The 19,255-nt window shown below is 34.3% G+C and overlaps 1 protein-coding gene across 14 annotated transcripts in view; it reads left to right on the top strand.

Moving 5' to 3' along the window:
• The window catches only part of LOC110999691 (calcium-dependent secretion activator), a 43,424-nt gene that overhangs the window by 12,149 nt on the left and 12,020 nt on the right, over positions 1-19,255 (top strand). For 4 of the 14 annotated variants that reach the window (XM_045632110.1, XM_045632105.1, XM_045632109.1 and 1 more), the window contains exons 3-24: positions 956-1,042; positions 1,620-1,713; positions 2,543-2,651; positions 3,152-3,319; positions 3,877-4,052; positions 4,727-4,827; positions 6,592-6,600; positions 7,024-7,181; positions 7,537-7,617; positions 7,966-8,135; positions 10,349-10,505; positions 11,194-11,315; positions 11,669-11,813; positions 12,232-12,338; positions 13,092-13,267; positions 13,402-13,422; positions 13,965-14,141; positions 14,679-14,815; positions 15,533-15,723; positions 16,867-17,029; positions 17,782-17,929; positions 18,232-18,344. In XM_045632110.1, the coding sequence (XP_045488066.1) occupies positions 956-1,042; positions 1,620-1,713; positions 2,543-2,651; positions 3,152-3,319; positions 3,877-4,052; positions 4,727-4,827; positions 6,592-6,600; positions 7,024-7,181; positions 7,537-7,617; positions 7,966-8,135; positions 10,349-10,505; positions 11,194-11,315; positions 11,669-11,813; positions 12,232-12,338; positions 13,092-13,267; positions 13,402-13,422; positions 13,965-14,141; positions 14,679-14,815; positions 15,533-15,723; positions 16,867-17,029; positions 17,782-17,929; positions 18,232-18,344 (2,810 nt within the window). Of the gene's footprint in view, positions 1-955; positions 1,043-1,619; positions 1,714-2,542; positions 2,652-3,151; positions 3,320-3,876; positions 4,053-4,726; positions 4,828-6,591; positions 6,601-7,023; positions 7,182-7,536; positions 7,618-7,965; positions 8,136-8,748; positions 8,758-10,348; positions 10,506-11,193; positions 11,316-11,668; positions 11,814-12,231; positions 12,339-13,091; positions 13,268-13,401; positions 13,423-13,964; positions 14,142-14,678; positions 14,816-15,532; positions 15,724-16,866; positions 17,030-17,781; positions 17,930-18,231; positions 18,345-19,255 lie in introns of all 14 variants that reach the window. The other 10 variants (XM_045632114.1, XM_045632108.1, XM_045632111.1 and 7 more) reach the window with 9 other exon arrangements.

Here is a 19,255-nt window from a genome sequence, read left to right as displayed (position 1 = left end):
CGTTAATATATTTTCATATTGCGTGACCTATACTCTCTGAGAATTAAAGTCACTTTGGCTTTTATTATAGTCCATATTTTCTCCATTAAATAAATAATACTCGTGTAGTTTGCATAAGCGGAATAATTTATGAATTTAAAATACCAGTTTATGAAAATTTATTTTATCGATTTTCATGTTATGAAGCTTGAAGTTTCGGCTTAAATAAAAAAGAGTGTGTACTTATGTACACGCGTTAGAAGTCATACTTCTTTGGCGTATGGAAAAAAAAATAAATTGAGTAGTGATTAACGATAAATATTAAAATTAATCAAATTTTTTTTAATGTTTTATGTCTATAAAATTGATTTTAAAACACCAAAATAATATTTATTTATTCACACTGTTTAATTGTACCTACTGTTACAAAACACGTGTTCTAAATATAAAAATACTAGAGTATACAACTTAGTTATCGATTTCCATGCCAACTAGACCTAACTTTACGATGTCGAATAAAAGTGATAGTGTGCGCGCATCGTAAAAAAATCATCGCGCCAAATGAAGTACAACTATATAAGTATAGTCAAAAGCAACTTTATTTAGCTGGATGAGCGACTCTCTTCTCTAAAGTAGTGATTTCGATCCCCGGTCTTGTAAGCGGATGTGGAAATAGACTTTAAATAGACTATGGTAAAGGAAATAAAAAAAAGAAAGGATGGTCAATACACAAAAAATGTCACCGTGTATCAGACACAGAACGCTGATGATCATGAAGGTTAGGCTACAGGACCCAAGGCCCTTTCAGGCAATAACGCCGCTGGGTGTCAATTAGTGGGTATGTGAATAATTGTACGTTTCCTGGGAAGAACTGAAAATGTGTTCACAGATTTAAGGAACCTTTCGTATACGTATATATATCTTTTGCTAATATCACACACTTATATGTGTAGTTTACATAAAAATTTGTTATCAGTTGTACCACCAGGAGGCTTGGCAGGTGGAAGGCCATCAGTGCGGGGGAAACCAGAGCTACCACGAGGATCTACAGCTGGATTGCCAGGTGAACGTTACTTCTAAATTTATCTATAAATTCAGTTTTTAATTGTTCCATTTTGAGGGAACTAAATTGTGTTTATTAAAAATTATTGAACTGAAGTTGTTTTCCATTAAATTCATTCACATTACACGATTTTAATGTATTTATTCGTATTTAGCTGGTATTCTTTAAGTTACCCGCTCTACGCCCTTCACTTGCGAACTTGTTGTAAATGTAAATTTACAATTAATTTAATTTGTTTTGTTTGACGTTCATAAGTGTACATGTTTACCTATATGAATAAATATATTTTTGAGTTTGAGTTATTTTATGCTCTTAAATATAACAAACGATTAAAATAATAGAACAACTTGTGATGTGTTGGAAACGAAATGCATTTTCGAAGATTCCTACAAAAAAGTACTGCGTTAATGTACTGATTAGTTCTGAGAGCTGTTGCCTTGCTTACGTCTGCTGACTTTTGAAGAGGAGGGGGGGAAAATTGCAGTAAATCTTTTTACTTTAATTAAATGGCCTCGTCGCCACGCCAAAAAAAAAACAAAAAAAAATTAACGTTTTGTATGCGATGCTTGCTCCACAGGCGCAAGTCCCCTTACAACAGCCCCCCACGCAGCCCCCCTTCACCCCGCGACGCGACAGAGGGAGGCCCAGGCGTTAGCACCCCCACAACATGCGTAAGTAGTCTAGGGCCTTGAAACCTACATATTCTAGATAAACTGTTCGCTATTATTGAACTAAAATCTTAATTACGCGATTACTATCACTATCACTTTTAAAATTATGTAGATAATAAATGAGCGTTTATCTTTAAAGTAGTGAAGTACTATTAATGAAATATAATATATATTTTTAATTAAAAACAATGAAAAATAAAAGAAAATCACTGGCGCTACAACCTTTTTAGGACTTGGCCTCAGATTTATTGTGTGTTGCATGTGTTTCGTGAACATTTGTCAATGTAATAGGCAAGTAGGTGATCAGTCTCCTATCCACTTTTTGCGAACATTTGTTTGTAAATGGATAAACGTTCAGTTTATGTATCCAAAAACGGGACGAATACTTTCTCCATGGAAAAATCAACGTATTAACTCCGAACAGTTTATTAAGAATATCATTGGATATGCTAAATTAGGCAGGATTTCAAAGATCTTCACAACCATTTCGTTTCACGAAACATTGTTTTAGATTAGTAGTTTATTTTGAGTAGAGTAATTTATAGTAAGTCGATAACTCAAAAAGCTTTTAATCCGCATAACATAAGCAAATATTGACCGAAGCGAATGTCATCAAGCGAAACCAAAAAAAAAAATAAGGATATCAAAAACATTAACCACAAAACAATTTTGTTATATAAACCATTTATAATCAAGTTTATATGGTTCACGATCTACGAACACCAGGAAGGCTACTACGTAACTTCCAACAGCGATTCCAAGGTCGCAGCCGGTCAATATATGTATTTTATTTCACTGTCATTAAACTTTAACGCTGTCGATCGTTTAGATCGTTCTTGCGCAGGACATCAACCGGAAGTGCCAGTTCCGGTGAGGCTCCTGCTCCATCCCCAAGTCCATCTGGGACCAGCCATTCGGATAAAGACCAAGATCCACAGGTAACTTTTAAAATGGGTGACCTCTTAAATAAGAGTTTCTTGCCTTAAGTTTGATTACGCAGATGAACTGGGAACTCAGAGCCGGCGGTATTATATTATTAGTATGAAACAGAAAAACACAAAGACTGGGGAGGATAAATGTGGTATCTGTACACACGTAGATATTTTTAAATAAACATTCAGCTGTAAGGCAAGTTCGTACGTTCGTTCAAGTTAGTATTGTAATAGGAAAAAAACCCAGTAATACAGTTAGAAGAAATTACGACGACTGAAAGCTCGATAAAATATATAATTATTCATATAATCTTACATATTATAATTTATTTATTTATTCAAGAAAATGCATTATCCTTGTCCTTAAGCCACACCGTGTGTGAATCCACTGCGAACATATGAAGATGTCGATAGTACTAACACTGTCTCTAAAGACAGCATCCAGTAAGCGCAACGTTTACGGGTGCATGTGCTTCCTCACCCTGATGAAACCTATAAAATTACAGGAAAAGATAGAGAAGCTAGAAGAGGACAAAAAGAGAAGACTGCAGCTCTACGTATTTGTGTCCAGATGTATCGCACATCCGTTTAATGCTAAACAGCCTACGGATATGACTAGACGTCACACAAAGGTCACTATGCACCAGTTGGAGACGATCCAAGCGAGATTTCAGGTTTGTACCAATCAGAGTCCTATTATAGCGATCTCAATAATGAGATTTTGTTTCGCGCGATTCAAGTTTACGACATCTACGGATATTGAGAGAACAACTTAGATCTTGTGTACACAAATTTCGCTATTGGAAGTTACAGGGTAAGGCCGCAGTTCTCTTAACCGATTTAATTACAGCGGCTAATTTAAAATTAGCAGATCTATCTATGCCCAAACTTCTTAATAGCTGTGCTATATTTATGTATGGGCAGGAGGCTCATCAGGTGTTAAGTGAGCAGACCATGGACACTCCATGGTTGCCGGCCTTTTAAAAATCGGTACGCTCTTTTCTTACTTAAGTGGGTAGCTGGTTCCACATCGTGGTGATTTGGATGGTTTTCGTATTCTGCCTTGAAGACCGATAATGAAACACAGCTGTAGGTATTAATGCGAACCACTCCTCTGAACACTCTCCATGATAATTGCGGTAGAAGATATAAAGAGAACACTCCAAACATGTAATCGCGTTTATAATAGGAGAAAAGTGTTTAATTTATTCAAAAAGTTGTATTGTTTTAGGCATTCCTTAAAGGAGAAACTCAAATATTAGCAGATGAGGCATTTCAAAATGCTGTGCAGGCGTACTTCGATATCTTCTTGAAGTCTGAAAGGGTGGAGCAAATGGTGAAAGCTGGTGCCTGTACCCATAACGACTTTCGCGAAGTATTCAGGAACAATATCGAGAAGAGAGTGAAGTACGTACTTCTATATTTGTATGTTCTTGTTTTGCCAGTATGAAAAATAAAGTGTAAGCATGCTTATAACATGGCTTTAAAAAGTTTTATGGAGTGAATAACTTGTTACAAACAAGTTATAAACACACACAGATAAAACGATAATGTAAATACCTAAATGAATAAAGATATTATATTATATTATTATTATATTAATACTTAAATAAGTAAATAATGGCAAAACTACATTAATGTAGTGAAACATAACTTATTGTTATGTAAAACACTTAATTATGTGACCGGGCCAGACCATGTCACCTTAATAGTCTGTGTCCCCTCGGGAATTGTAAGCTCCGATATAGCGGGTAACTAGAATGTGAGGAAGTTACATGAATCTGGTTAGCAGTGCCACTTCTTAAGTTCTTTTCTCATTTTCACACGTGTATATCCTTTCTATTAGAGGAGAATTTATTGCCAGTTCTTCTCTTCCGTTCTACGCCCTTGATTTGAGAACTGGCAGTTCACTAAAATTGGAAGCATTTAATGTATATTTCTTTTTTGACGTACATAAATGTACATTATGTTACCTACATGAATAAATGATTTTTGAATTTGAATTACATATTTTCATAAATATCTGATTCTCGTTCTTGTAATAAAAATAAATGAAATAAATCTATTGTAATCTTTTTCAGTGAGTGCATTTTTAAATCGCAAGCCGAAATCGACGGCCTGACTAAAGACACTGTAGTGACAACGTGGCTGGCGAAACTAGATTGTATAATGAAGGGAACGGGTGAGTACATTGTTTATCAGGAAATTTACATAGATATAGAGTGTTTTAGACGAGAAGCAAACGTTGTATAACACTTGTGTTCTACTTGAGAGCAAGCAATTACTTTTATCGAATTGATAACAGTGGTTATTTTTGAAGTTGGTTAAAAACTTTATGCTTAATGGCGGTTAAGAGTTAAAAATCTGAATATGGTACTTTTTTAATTTACTTGGAAAGTTATTAAATATAGAAATATCTATAGTTAATCAAAGTAAATTATATTAAATATCATTTGTTTTGGATATAAACAATGAAGTGTTGTTGAACGTGATACGTATATGAAGTGAAGAAAAAAATCCTAATACAATCTCCAATAATTTTGTCACAACTTTACGTCAACATTGACTTGATGTATTCACAGATATATATTAAACGTTTACAAATATAACGGTCTGAAGAATATCTCGTTTTAGGCAAGAAGGTGATGCAGCCTTTTGTGCCAGACCTCGACTTTTAAGTTATATGTCTCACGATGTTTTCTTTCGCCGTACGGGCGAGTGTTAAATGCGCACATAGACATAAATTTCATCGGGGCAACACCGCTCACAATCAGTAGAGATATAGGATTAACCCAAGAGCTTTAACAATTACTATCAAAAGATGAATTTCATAAAAATTACGTGTTCCATTTTTAAATCCCATTTAATTCTTAATACACTGACTGCGGAGATAAATATAAGTTCAGGATACTATTTTACGATTGTTTGCTTTTCGTCCAAAACACTATTGAAGTGAAGTGTCTATTTAGCATGAAGCTGTGGAGTTATGCTTGAGTCTGCAACTTGCCTTTGAATGTGTGTTACTCATTTCCGTGTGCTAATAGATGTTCCAACAGGTAAACTTAGTATCATACAATATGTAACAATTTAAAATAAACTGTCTGAACTCTCCAATGTCAGTTACGTTCGAGTCTTTTAAGCTTGGTAATAAGAAGGTTAATCCAACAAATTATGCTTTATAGGTCTTGTTACATTAATATATTATATGTATATAGTTTCTGCAATAATTTTTCTTTATCGGTCGGCTGACTACTGTCTGACACGTAAATTTATACCTTCAGTTTTCCTTTCTGAAAGCAAAATAGCTAATAGGAAAAAACATTTCGCCAGAATTTGAACGAATGATCCTATTTGCTAGCTCTTAGGCTACGATGCCCTCGCGAGCTGTCTAGCATTGAGTGTCCATGGGCGGCGGTATCACTTCATTATCACATTCGATGAGCCTCCTGCCGTTTGCCTCCTGTTCTATAATAAAATACATATTAGTTAAAATCACTTACACTTATTGTATTACAATATTTTAAATATACATATATACTCCTTTGGTTTGTTACATATTGTATAAAACAAAAAGGTTAACAATATCTAGATACTAAACGACATTTTATAATAGAGAATAGTTTAACTAGTTTATTCCCAGGAACTGTTTATGCAACACTAATTAATGAAATTAAGAAACAACCTCAAATATAATTATTATTATAGTAAAGTCCTCATATTTAATGTATGTAGAATTCTTTGTTGTTTATTAATCGAAATATAAAAATCTAAATCTGAAATAACGTAACAGCCAAGTAGTTTTAAGTTCTAAATTCAAATATATACGAGTGCGGAATGTTCGATATTTGAATTCGGAATGTTAAATGTTTTGACAATGTGTGCCGCCTGCTATCTCACTGTGTGTGTTTCTGTCCTACTCTTTCACGATGCCTCTTTCACACCCCAGGAATACCAGGTATCATTTATCATTCCTTTGTCATTCGGCTTTTGTCTTGTGATGTTGCTTTCTGGATGTTGTAGATTTTGATTCATTCATTCTTTTCCTCTTATCTTTTATCTATTACACATCACCAGTACAGACTACAGTACACATTAGTTTCAAATATTTGCTTTTAAATCAATACAATTTCTTGCTTTTAATAACTCATACTATACACTTTTTTTACAATTTTAAGCACAAGATGGCAGTAAGTACAAGATCTTATTAACATATTACTCAATTATCACTATTATGCAACTAAAAATATAATATATAAGGATTTAGGTAAGCAAAATATGACATTGACACAATTTTATTATTTCGACGCGTTTCTTATCTATCCTTCCTTTTACCCTTCTTTCTCCGTCTGTCATGAAATATACACTCATCGACCATCAGGTGTACCAGGAGACGATGAATCCAAACGGCCATCACGAGCTCAGCAGCAAAGCCTGAACGCGGAGTGCATCCTTAGCAAGGAACAGCTGTATGACATGTTTCAACAGATTCTGGGCGTCAAGAAGTTTGAACATCAGCTGCTGTTTAATGCTCTCCTGGTAAGTTGGGTTGAAAACTTTCTTTTTCGCGAATAAAATAAAAAGCTATTTCTTGCTTAAATAAACAATGATTTTAGATAATTATTTAAAGAATATACTTTGGCTAAATATAATGATAAGATTTTTGAAATTATTATAAAAAAACAGTAATAAAATTAATACATTTTTATTTTTTGTAATTGCGTGCTCTTAATTTGAAACGCCGCGCGCTTTGTTTGATTTATCTAATACTTGCAATTTGCAAGAAATTAAAAGAAATGTTATTACATTCATAATTTAACTTTACTTTTCCATACTAAATCCTAATTAGCAAATGAATGTTCATTATACAACAAATTAATTTCGTTTTGTGTAGTTGGATTCGGCGGATGAACAAGCTGCAGCAATAAGAAGAGAACTGGATGGACGAATGCAGAAAGTCAATGAAATGGAAAGGGTAATATACCTTTTTCTTCCCAGCCGAAGCATATAAGTATATAACCCATATAGCTAAACAAGTTTATTTATTTATTTATTCGGAAACCAAACAGAAACATCCTTACAATAAAAACAAAGTCAAAAATAAAACACAAAACAAACACACTAGATGCATCCACATTCCTCAATAGGTATAGGTAGGATATCCCAAAATATATAAAAATGTCTTGTACATATGTAATTAACATTCTTTCTGTTGTTAATATTATGTCTTTTACTTAATTTTATGTGAATTGCAACTAATGTATAGCATAACAGTAATATAATATACTGAAATGAAGATAATGTAATGACATTCATTGTTTAGAACCGCAAGTTGATGCCTAAATTCGTTTTGAAAGAAATGGAGTCGCTGTATATTGAAGAACTGAAATCGTCAATCAATTTGTTGATGGCCAATCTAGAGTCCCTCCCTGTATCCAAGGGGGGAGCGGACTCAAAATATGGCCTTCATAAAATCAAGCGGTATAATCACAGGTCAGTTTCTTAATTGCTTTTAAATAAAGATATATAATATTGTAATACGTAAATTAAATACAGTTTTAATACAGGGCAAGGTTTCTTTCATTAAGCACACAAAACTCTATCATGGTGGTCCTGATTATAACCGACTGAAAACTGTATTTAATAGTACAAGTGTACGATTCCTGAGTCATCGGGGTGCTTTTAATAATAGAGGACATGTTTTACTCTATATTAATCAATCGCATACTATAATAGAATGTAAGCAAATGAATGCAATATTTCAAACTCCGACGATTTTGGAATTCGTTACGCTTATAAAATTAAGAAAGCCTGAGTGAGCAAAATGTACAGCCTTGGCTCGTACAAGTAAATTCGATTTTTAAAAATACTCACACAGTTATATATCAGAGAACCTCCTTACAAAATTCAAACAAACAAAATTGGAGAAAAAATTCTCGTTTTGGAATTTATTTGAATAAAAGAAAGACTTCTACAGACAATCGAACACTTTAACAATTGGTTTTCAATTCTCATTGTTTTCTAAATTCTCCCCTATGTTGTTTATGTTACTTCTTCTACTTGTTCATTTCTTGGTTTTCTGATCCTGGCACATTACCGGATAAAGGAAGTACAAGTAATAAGTCCATATATAATTTGCGCACGTGTCTTGAGTAGCCGGGATGACACCTAACCTTGTAAATTTAATCCAAATGTTGTCATGACCACTGTAGTTTGACCCTATAGCGTAGCTAGATAACTCTTGGAGAAACAAATAATAATAACATAAAGAAACAGATAGTAAAGAAATAGAGAGAAGCATTTAGGTAATAAAAAAGTTGCAAGAACTTAGTTCTGGCTTTTGACAAACATCAAGAAGAAAAACACTTTTTAACGGATTATAGTTATGTATTGTTGTATTTAAACTTATAATTATTTGTACATAATTTTGAAGTTGGTTAAAAAACAAAGGACCTTTGTCTTCAGTCACCGTGACCACGCACGCTGTAAAGCACGCGAAACGTCGGTTTAAATTTAAAATTATGTACAAATAATTATAAGTTTAAATACAACAATACATAACTATAATCCGTTAAAAAGTGTTTTTCTTTAAATGTGTAAAAGTTATGTTAATAAAAGACAATACTAAACATCAAGAAGACTTAAACATAATCCATCAGAAATCACAATCTTGATCATAAAAATTCCGTGAATTTAATATTGAAAGTATATTTTTATTTAATTAGTTCATTAATTACTAGATTCAAATATGTTGGTTAAAGACCTAATGAAGTATTAAAGACCTAATGAAGTATTTCCAACCAATTCGATTTAATTATATTTTGACGTTCATGTGGACCTATATGAATAAATGATTTTGGTTTTGGATTATTTAGGGTCCTTCTAGAAAAGAGTATAAATTCTTAGAACGCACTGAGTGTCCATGGGCGGTGGGGCCTCCTATTCTTAATAATATATAAAAAAACGTGAGATTACATGGGGGAGTGTTAGTAGATGAATCCTGCTATACAAAAGTTCCTAGATAACGAATTTAACATTGTTTCTCCAATGGTTGAAATTCCAAGTAATAAAGAATACGTGGTCGCAAAATTAACAATAAAACTATTTGACTAAATGACAACGGATGGATAAAGCTTCCACTTGCCAGAACGCTTTTTAATAGATTAGGTCTCGAATAAAGCTTAAATGCTTCTACTACGAAAGCTTCTGATAAGCAATTGTAGAATACTAGCCCGACACATTTCTTTCACAGCTTTTTCATTTCACTTTTTTTCAATTATTTTTATACTCAATACACTAGGTATAAACAAAAGCTTGTTAGGCTTTGCATACACGTAATAGTTGTACAGTTTTCCTAATCACCCTTAAATAGTTATAATAATGCTTGTATGTTCCATAATCTATGTAATATTTCCCATTTTCCATGCTTAATCATTCTTGGTATCGGTGATGGTATGCTACCTTGTGAATGTATCCTCCTATACCATTATCATGGGACAACTGTAACATCTGCATATTTGTCACTATCGTTATGATGCTATGATATATCCAACTTTGCATTAAATATTTTGAACTCAAATGTAATTTTGTAAATTTTGTAAATTTTGTAATATAATGTAATATATATGTAATGTAATTTGTCTTGTAACTCTAACATTGGTGGCAATGCGTAAAATGGTGTGGGTACAAATTAATTGGTGGTATAGGAATCCCGGACCAGATCCGAGTCCAAGATTGAGTAAGCAGCTATGTTTCAGATCGCAAGGCTCTTTAGCGAACAAGTTGACTGGGGGCGAAGGCGACGGTGGGGATGTAGACACCCAGCTCACTAAAATGGATGTGGTTCTTACTTTCCAAATAGAGGTAATTTCTGGTAAGGGTCTGGTTAAGCGGGATGAAAGTAGCCAATGGAAAGTGAAATTTCTAGTAACGTGTCTATGGTAACACCATTATTAAGTAAGTAGGTAATGAGATAATGAATAAACTCCTTTGTTTTGAAAGTTATTAAATCCAGTTTGAACTTAAATGAAACTCAAAACTTTATTCATATAGGTAAACAAGTATACTTGTGAAATTGATTCTAAATTTTAATTTACTACCAGTTCGCAAGTCAAGGGCGTAGGGTGGTCAAGAAGAACAGGCATGAACCTCTCCGCATTCTTCTTAAACGCCACGATTTGAGTCACAGATAATGTTTGAACTGGAGCCAGTAAATCCCAAGAATTAGAATCATTTAAATAATCGTCAAATATCTAAAAAGCTGTATTGATTAATTTACATTTACCGAGAGTGTTGAATTTATTCAGTGATCATTCTCCCTTTTCCCTTGGGAGGTAGTTCTAAAAACGAATACAATTTCCATAAAAGGAGTGGTTTGTTCTTCTGGAGTCTCGATGATCATATGCTTAGATTTGTTATCTTTCAGTATATTCCCCCTTAGAATCGTTTTAAGATGTATCTCGTTTAAGTTTTTAAGTATTTGAAGTGCGTCGTATGAATTAATAACATTTTATTATTGCTATTAATCAATGTTAATGATGGGATATTATAGGTAGTTGTTATGGAAGTGAAGGGGTTAAAGTCGTTGGCGCAGAATAGAATAGTATACTGTACCATGGAAGTGGAAGGTGGGGATAAACTACAGACTGATCAAGCGGAAGCTTCTAAGCCAATGTAAGTCAAATTCAACATAGTGACCTCATATCTATTCACATATTCTTCGTCTTAAACGCTTAATTTAATGCTCTGATGTTTCTAAAACTAACACAAACACAGCGCACGCTTATAACAACTCTCAGTCTAGGAGACCGAGTGTATGTGTCGCAGTCAACTAGTTGAGTCAGGCGTTCAATTAAGAGCCGTTTAACTGACTTTCTGAAAGATGTTCAGCTAGTTGATTTAACAGCTAGGCAAATAGCCCGAATCGATGACGTCACATTATTTTCTTCGCCAGGTATACAGTGTAAGGTGAGATGTATTTATTAAATATTATAAATGTAGTGTTTGATATCAGCCCATATCAACAGGTGGGACACACAAGGTGATTTCAGTACGACTCAGCCACTTCCAGCTGTGAAAGTTAAGCTGTATACAGAGAACCCTGGTGTACTAGCACTTGAAGACAAGGAGCTGGGGAAAGTTGTACTTAGACCAACACCTTTGTCTAGCAAGGTTAGTTAAAATCTAGAGGCAAAGACAATCAAAATATTCTTTAGGCTTATGAGGGTAAAATATTTACGGATAAAATGCAATAATAATAATAGCGTCACGAAGATGTGCAGCGTTTTTGTCGAAAAGGGAGAAAGCAAGTGAGAGCGATTGATAAACACTGACAAAAGGCGAACGAGTGAGAAAGATCGAGTGAGAGAGTGAGATATAGCGAACATCGCATCACGCACAGTACCATGGAGCGAGAGGTGGGAGAGTGCAATATTGAGTGAGAAGAATGGAGATTGAGAAAAATACACGCTATTGATGTATTCGTTTAGTAGTTACATTTTAGAACTTTAGATGGGAATTTTGTCGTATAACCACTTGTGCAGTAAACGCTGATTTATGTATTTAACGAAAATATTTTGTCTGTTTACAGGCACCAGAGTGGCATCGAATGACCGTACCCAAAAATTTACCAGATCAAGATCTGAGGATCAAAATCGCGTGCAGAATGGATAAACCATTGAATATGAAGCATTGCGGGTATGCTTTTTTTAAAATATAACGTTATGTTCATTAGTATAAAACTTTACATACACTACGAAACTATAAGTTATAGATAATTTTGATGATTGTTTATGATGATAATTAAAAGCATATTTGCATGATTTAATATTGCTCATTCTGCGGATTAATAATAAATATATCTAAATGTACCACTCTAAAATTGATCTATTTATTTCAAATAGAAGAGACTAGCAGCCCTCAATACAGGGAATCCTAGTATGGGCTTGTGTACTTTCTTTTAAACTAAATATCCTTATTTATTATGTATAATATACTTTTTCTTTCTTTGTTTTACTATCTATCGTTTGGTTATCGCCACTTGAGTACAACAAACAAATTAAACATTGAAACGTAAGGGATAAAAAAGGGCCCATTAAATTTCCAATTGTGACAAAAAAGATAATGTAAAGCTTATATTTTTTACATTGTTCACATTATTTTATTTATATTGTTTTATATCCTAGATAAATTTAGTACCATCGATCGCCACCCCTTCATGGGTAAAGGCCTCTTCCAGCTTCTTCCAACTGACTCAGTCCATGGCTTTCTTTCTCCATTCGCTTCCAGTTACCGCTTCTATTTATTCTATCCACCTCTTTTTGGGGCGCCTTTTTCTTCTTCTCCTTGGTCCTTTCCATACCGTTAACGTCCACCTTTTCTGTGTTTCTTGCCATATACCCCGCCCATTGCCACTTCTGTTTTAGGGCATATTGTAAGTTATCATTTTAGTTACCTCCACGTAATTGGCAAAGCTGTATGGCGGAAGTGGAAACGGCGATACATGGTGTTAGTTCAAGTCAGTCAATATACGTTTGCCCTCTGCTCCTATAAGGACAAGAAGTCTGAACCAGCTGAAATGATGCAGCTCGATGGATTCACTGTGGACTATATTGAGTTGGCGAGTGGTAAGTTATGTTCTCTTTACACCAACGACCATCAAGAACTTTAAAAGCCGATAGAAGTTTATATATCAAGTAGACTAAGACTTAAATATAAAAAAAACTGGGATTAACTGTCTAATACTTGTTTATTTTTTCAGCTCAACTGATGGTGGGTCAAGGTAAGTTTCAAAATATTCACACATAATATCGACTATGTACATATTTGTTAATGTAATATAGTAAATAAGGTATATATTCCTTGCTTCTTCACCTTCAATTTTTTATATTATTTTTATTATTTATTATATTATTTTATTATTTTGCCTGGACAACGGTTAACACATTGTATGCATAAAGAATGGATACAAAGTAATAGCCGGGAACCAAAAAATTTAATGAATAATTTTGATACGTAAATATTATGAATGTTTGAAAATATGTATGAATGTACATATGTATATGATTATTTTTTATTAAAAAAAAAACATTTTTCGGATCCGTGTTGTCGGCATACACATTAGGTGCCGAATACTTGGATCCGAGAACTAAGGTTAGCAATGGTTTTAAAAAAATGAACGGATGTTTGCTCGGATCCGAGTGGGCAGCACCGCGCGACTCTGCTCCACTTGGATTCGAGAAAAGAGCACTTAATGTGTCAAAAGAGCCTATCTCTATGTTATTTGATTAGATTTATTATACAAAATATGTTAAATATTTTCAGAGCTGGAAGGTGCTAAATACTTCATGAACGCGGTCAGAGATGGAGAATCGGTGCTGATGGGAGTCAGCGATGAGAATGAGTGTCACCTCTGGGTGATGGCTCTGTACCGAGCGACGGGACAGAGTCACAAACCAACACCTCCCACAACATCTGACACGCATATCAAAATTATGGGAGGTATGTAATTCAGATCGATATCGCACAAGAAATTCGGATCGGTGAATAGTTTAGTGTAGTTATGGGATAAATATGATATGGCAGGTTCCAATGGAACACATGTTGCATTGTGTCACACTAATGAAAGATTCTTCAATCACCTGAATGTCCTCCTCCTGATCGGCTACGATTGTCAATGCTGTCAAAACCATACTCACGGTTTCATCACGAATGATTAGGTCTTATCAGGGCAGAGTTTTATATACTTAGATTATTAAGATTATTTCGGTGGCACCTTTATTGTCGTGGCGGCTGTGTGAGTCGCAGACTTATTTCTTACTAGACAGATTTCTAGTATGAAAAATTCCCGAAACAATTGACATTACCCTATTTTCTTCACGTTTGGAATCACATGCAATCTTGATAAACTAAATATACATATATTAAAATGTTGATTCTTAATTATATTATTAATACTAATACAGCTTTACCTACTCATTTCATCAATCGTGGTCACCACGATGAAATGAGTAAAGCAAATATATATAATTATTTCAGATGCGGACAAAGCAAGAAAACACGGTATGGAAGATTACATCCAAGCTGATCCATGTCAATTCGACCATCAGCAACTGTTCTCGATTTTGCAGTCGCTAACATTGAAATATCGGTTACAAGACCCTTACTGTTCTTTGGTTAGTGCTTATATATCACCAATTATATAGAATAGGGGATAAACGAACAATAGGCATCATTCACACTGGCAGAAGTCTCGAAAATGCGTTTGCGAAATATACCATAACCTGCCTGTTTCACTAACTTAACTTTTAAAATATTTTTTTCTTATACGCTTACTAATTAGTCCAACGAATAGCGAAAGACATGAAAATACTTACCTTGCTTACAACTTAACTTTACAATTAAGGATTTAGAATCGCACAGAAGGCTGATCACCAATATGCCTATTTGAAAAAAAAAGATCAATTTGAAGAAAAGAAGAACGATCCAGATAAATTTGAGGTCCTAACCAGAAAGGTTGTAAAGATTTTTATGTTTGTAGCGAATTGGATCAAAAAGTATTGGACCGATTTTCAAAATTCTTCCACTATTTGAATACTACATTATCACTGATATTATAGGCTATTTTCATTGCAAGAAAAAAAAATAACCCTACTAAAACTATAATCAAGTTACACAAGGTGTGAAATAAATGCCTATGAAATATCTTTCACCGCATGCGCATAGAACACCACATATTAGAGAACACCAATATATACAAAAAATGTTTGAAAAATAAATGTCCACTCGTGCGAATCGAGGACGGGCTAGTATATAATAAATAAACGAATCATGATTCAAACACACCTTTATAAAGAGTTATGGACAAAATTTTATATCAAAGTACTTTTCAGGGTTGGTTTTCTCCTGGCCAAGTCTTCGTTCTGGATGAGTATTGTGCCCGATACGGCGTCAGAGGCTGTTACAGGCATCTTAATTATTTATCAGATTTACTTGACGTCGCTGAAAGTGCCACACAGATGGTAGACCCTACTCTGATGCATTACTCTTTCGCCTTTTGCGCCAGCCATGTCCATGGTAACAGGTAACTATTCATTAGATATAAAATCTTGGACATAATATCAAATTTCTGGTCTTTAATAATAAGTCTCTTTAATAGTAATAAAAATAGTCTGGTCCTTAATAATTTTCTACCGCATTTACCATGGAGAGTGTTCAGAGGAGTTGTTCGGATTAATACCTGTGAGCCTCCTGCCCGTTTGCCCCATGTTCTATAAAATAATAATAATAATAATGGTAATGGTCTTTAGTTTGATTTGTCTTAGTCTTAATCTTCACCAGTAACAATGTCATGTTACTGGTGAAGTTATGTAACACCAGTAAATGTGAAGGTTTGAAAAAGCTATTAAATATTGAAACTTGGTGGTAAGTAACATGAAATTTGTAGTAACGAAAGTAACATACAATTATGAACGTTATTATCATATTAATGGTAAGCATGTAAATATTTTCTGGACAGTCCAATAATCTTATACATAAAATCTATGTAAATAATCTAATTTGTAAATATTCCCTTCCAATGTCAAAGTAAAACTATTTCTAGAAGAATCCTGTACACTGTATGTACAACATAAACTATAGTATGTTCCTCATCACCATCAGTCTCTTGGGTCCATCTCAGGACGTAGGCCACTTCTGTTTTCCTCCAGTACGTCCTGCACTGGCCTCTTTGTATCCACTGAAAATCTCCTTGACCATGTTGTCAGTCCACCTGTCGCTGGGCGGCCCCGCGGTCTTTTGTTCTGCCGAAGTCTCCATTCACCTGAGAATCTTCCGGTTCTTGTCCATGGACGCTGTGGCCTGCCCACCGCCATTTAGATGTTGGGACAGCCCTTACTACGTCTACGTATCTTCCTCACCGTGGTTCATATTCAACTGATTTCAATTCCTCTCTATTTTCATTCCTACTGAAAGGTTTTGCAGGTTTTCTGTTATATGTAAAGTAAATATTGCACATAATCTATTCTGTCTGCTTGTGTGTTAATATCCTATGCATTCTACAGTATTCACCAAGACGTAACTTACACCTTACTTAGAAAACATTACATACTTGGAATAGGTTTCAGAAACGTTTCAATATCGAGATATTTGTCATTTAAAATACTGCAGTTTTCAAGACCCTTCCCGCTTGTGCCTTACTAGAGTGAGTCCAACCAACCTTTCACAGTACCGCCACGTTGCCTGGCAGGCCCGATGGTGTGGGCAGCATCACCGTACAGGAGAAGGAGAAATTCGCGGAGATCAAGGAGCGGCTCAAATCTCTTTTGCAACATCAGATCACCAACTTTCGATACGCATTTCCGTTTGGAAGGCCTGAGGGGGCTTTGAAAGTAAGTTCATGTTATACGACTTGAGGTATTCAATGAAGAGATAAAATTTCACTATCTTGGTTCAGAGTCTATGTAATAGCTTCAAGAACAGCATTTTACATATATTTTACGTAGGAACCTTCTAGAAAAGAGCGTATCAATGCTTGCGAGCCTTCTGGAAGTGCGAGTGTCCATGGGCGGAGGTATCACTTAACATCAGGTGAGCCTCCCATCTGTCTACTGTAATATTAAAAAAAAGACACGATGTCGAGACAATATTCTTTTCCTCAGATGATCACAACATTATTTCAAAGTGTTTAACATTGATATTGTAACAATCGCAAATAAACTAAACAGAAACGCACTAATTACAAATTATTTTCAATTAGTTTTTAAATGCAGAATCCTTTTGTTTAATTCAGTGTTCTTTGGATATTTTAATCACCACTATTGCATATCTTATATAATATAATCGAAATGTTACTAAATCTTTAGTTCTTCATTTATTAGTAATCTTACAGCTAACATACTTATTATAAAACAAAACGCTTACACAATACAGATTAGATTGATAAACAATATATATGTCAAACAGAAAACAAGTAAGTATATATACAAAAATATATTAAACTATTTGAAACAACAAAATATAATATTTCTCAAATTACTGCTTAGACAAAATCAAAGTCAAAGCTCCTGCAAAAAGTATTCTATACTTTCTATACTTTGATGAGGTTGTTTGTTTTTCAAATACTAATACTGGCAATTTTTAGGCAACACTGTCCCTATTAGAACGAGTGTTAATGAAGGACGTGGTAACTCCAGTTGCACCAGAGGATGTTAGAGTCATGATTCAAAATTGTTTGGAGAACGCAGCACTTTTGAACTATCAGCAACTCAGTCAAAAAGCTAATATTGAAGGTTTGTACAGTCTGATACTCCTGACAGCAAAATCAGTAGAAGACGCCATTAACATGGTAAGACGTCAAAACCTGATAACACTGGAAGGCATGCACATTTAATTAAGAGCACACTGAAGTATAAATCATATAATTGTAACTAAAATATCCAACCACTTTTTAAATGCCTCATATCATAAATTCCTTGTGTTGAAGATTACATCATTGCATTTAGGGCATTTAATTCACTACAAAAGATTTAAGTTAACAGTTGACTTGGATAAGATCATCAGCATAGTGATGAGAGATTGAATCGAATTTCAGAGGATCTACGTGGTGATACGATGGTGACTCCAGCCAAGAAGCTTGAGGACCTGATCCGATTGGCTGAGCTCTGCGTTGATCTGTTGCAGCAGAATGAAGAACACTATGCAGAGGTATAGTTATCAGTGATAATTAAAACCGTTTCAATTTACCGATCTCAAGGAAAATGCTTTTTCAAATTGAAATAACTTGAAGTTAAAAATTGACTTTTCAAATATATTTAAAAATAATATGTACATCCATTTTGTTTTAACTAAACTCTAAACTATTTGAGAATTAAATACGTTGGTATTATTCAATCTTCATCTAAGCTTCAACTGGTGAAGGCGGGTGAGATTGTAAAACAAAAGACGAACCAGTTAACCTTTAAAAAAAATTAAATAACTCTCCATAGTCGCTTATCATTAAAAAAATCGAATACACAACTACACGCAATACTCGTCCAGCGAGATTGCTTATCTTGCCGAAGCCGCGTACAAATTATTTGAAGAAGTCTATTAGGTATGATAGTGTGCAATTATTTAATCAATTACCATCTCAAATTCGCAATATTGGAGTGTTTGACAAATTCAAAAAGGCAGTAAAGATGCATGATAGAGTGGACACAGTTGACTAAAATGAGACGGCTAATGGCGACGTGTATCTCGCTCGTATATAAACATATTAATATTAAGTTTCTCATGTAAATATTTTTTTTGTAATGAGAAATAAAGTTCTTTAAACATTAACAAGTTACACAGACACACGATACCATCCCGTTTAATAAACGAATCAAAAAATAAGGACCGCCATTTTCATTCGTTTTACTTTCTCACCTCGTATCGTGTCGGGCGAGTGCTACGCCTCGCGTAGAACGTAAACTACGTTTTAAATTTCGTAGCGCCTACAGGTAAAATATCATATTACATAATATATGGTGTACGTGAAAGCTTATTCGTAAAAGCACTATAGAGCAATGTCTTGGCTAAACATGTTCTGTTGGTATAATATTTTCAGCCAGACAAGTCGCGTTGTACGTTGTCTT

This window comes from Pieris rapae, chromosome 18 (genome assembly GCF_905147795.1).
Source record: "Pieris rapae chromosome 18, ilPieRapa1.1, whole genome shotgun sequence".
NCBI lineage: Eukaryota > Metazoa > Arthropoda > Insecta > Lepidoptera > Pieridae > Pieris > Pieris rapae.
The sequence above is the reverse complement of the archived record's forward strand: the minus strand, read 5'-3'. Positions and strand labels throughout refer to the sequence as shown.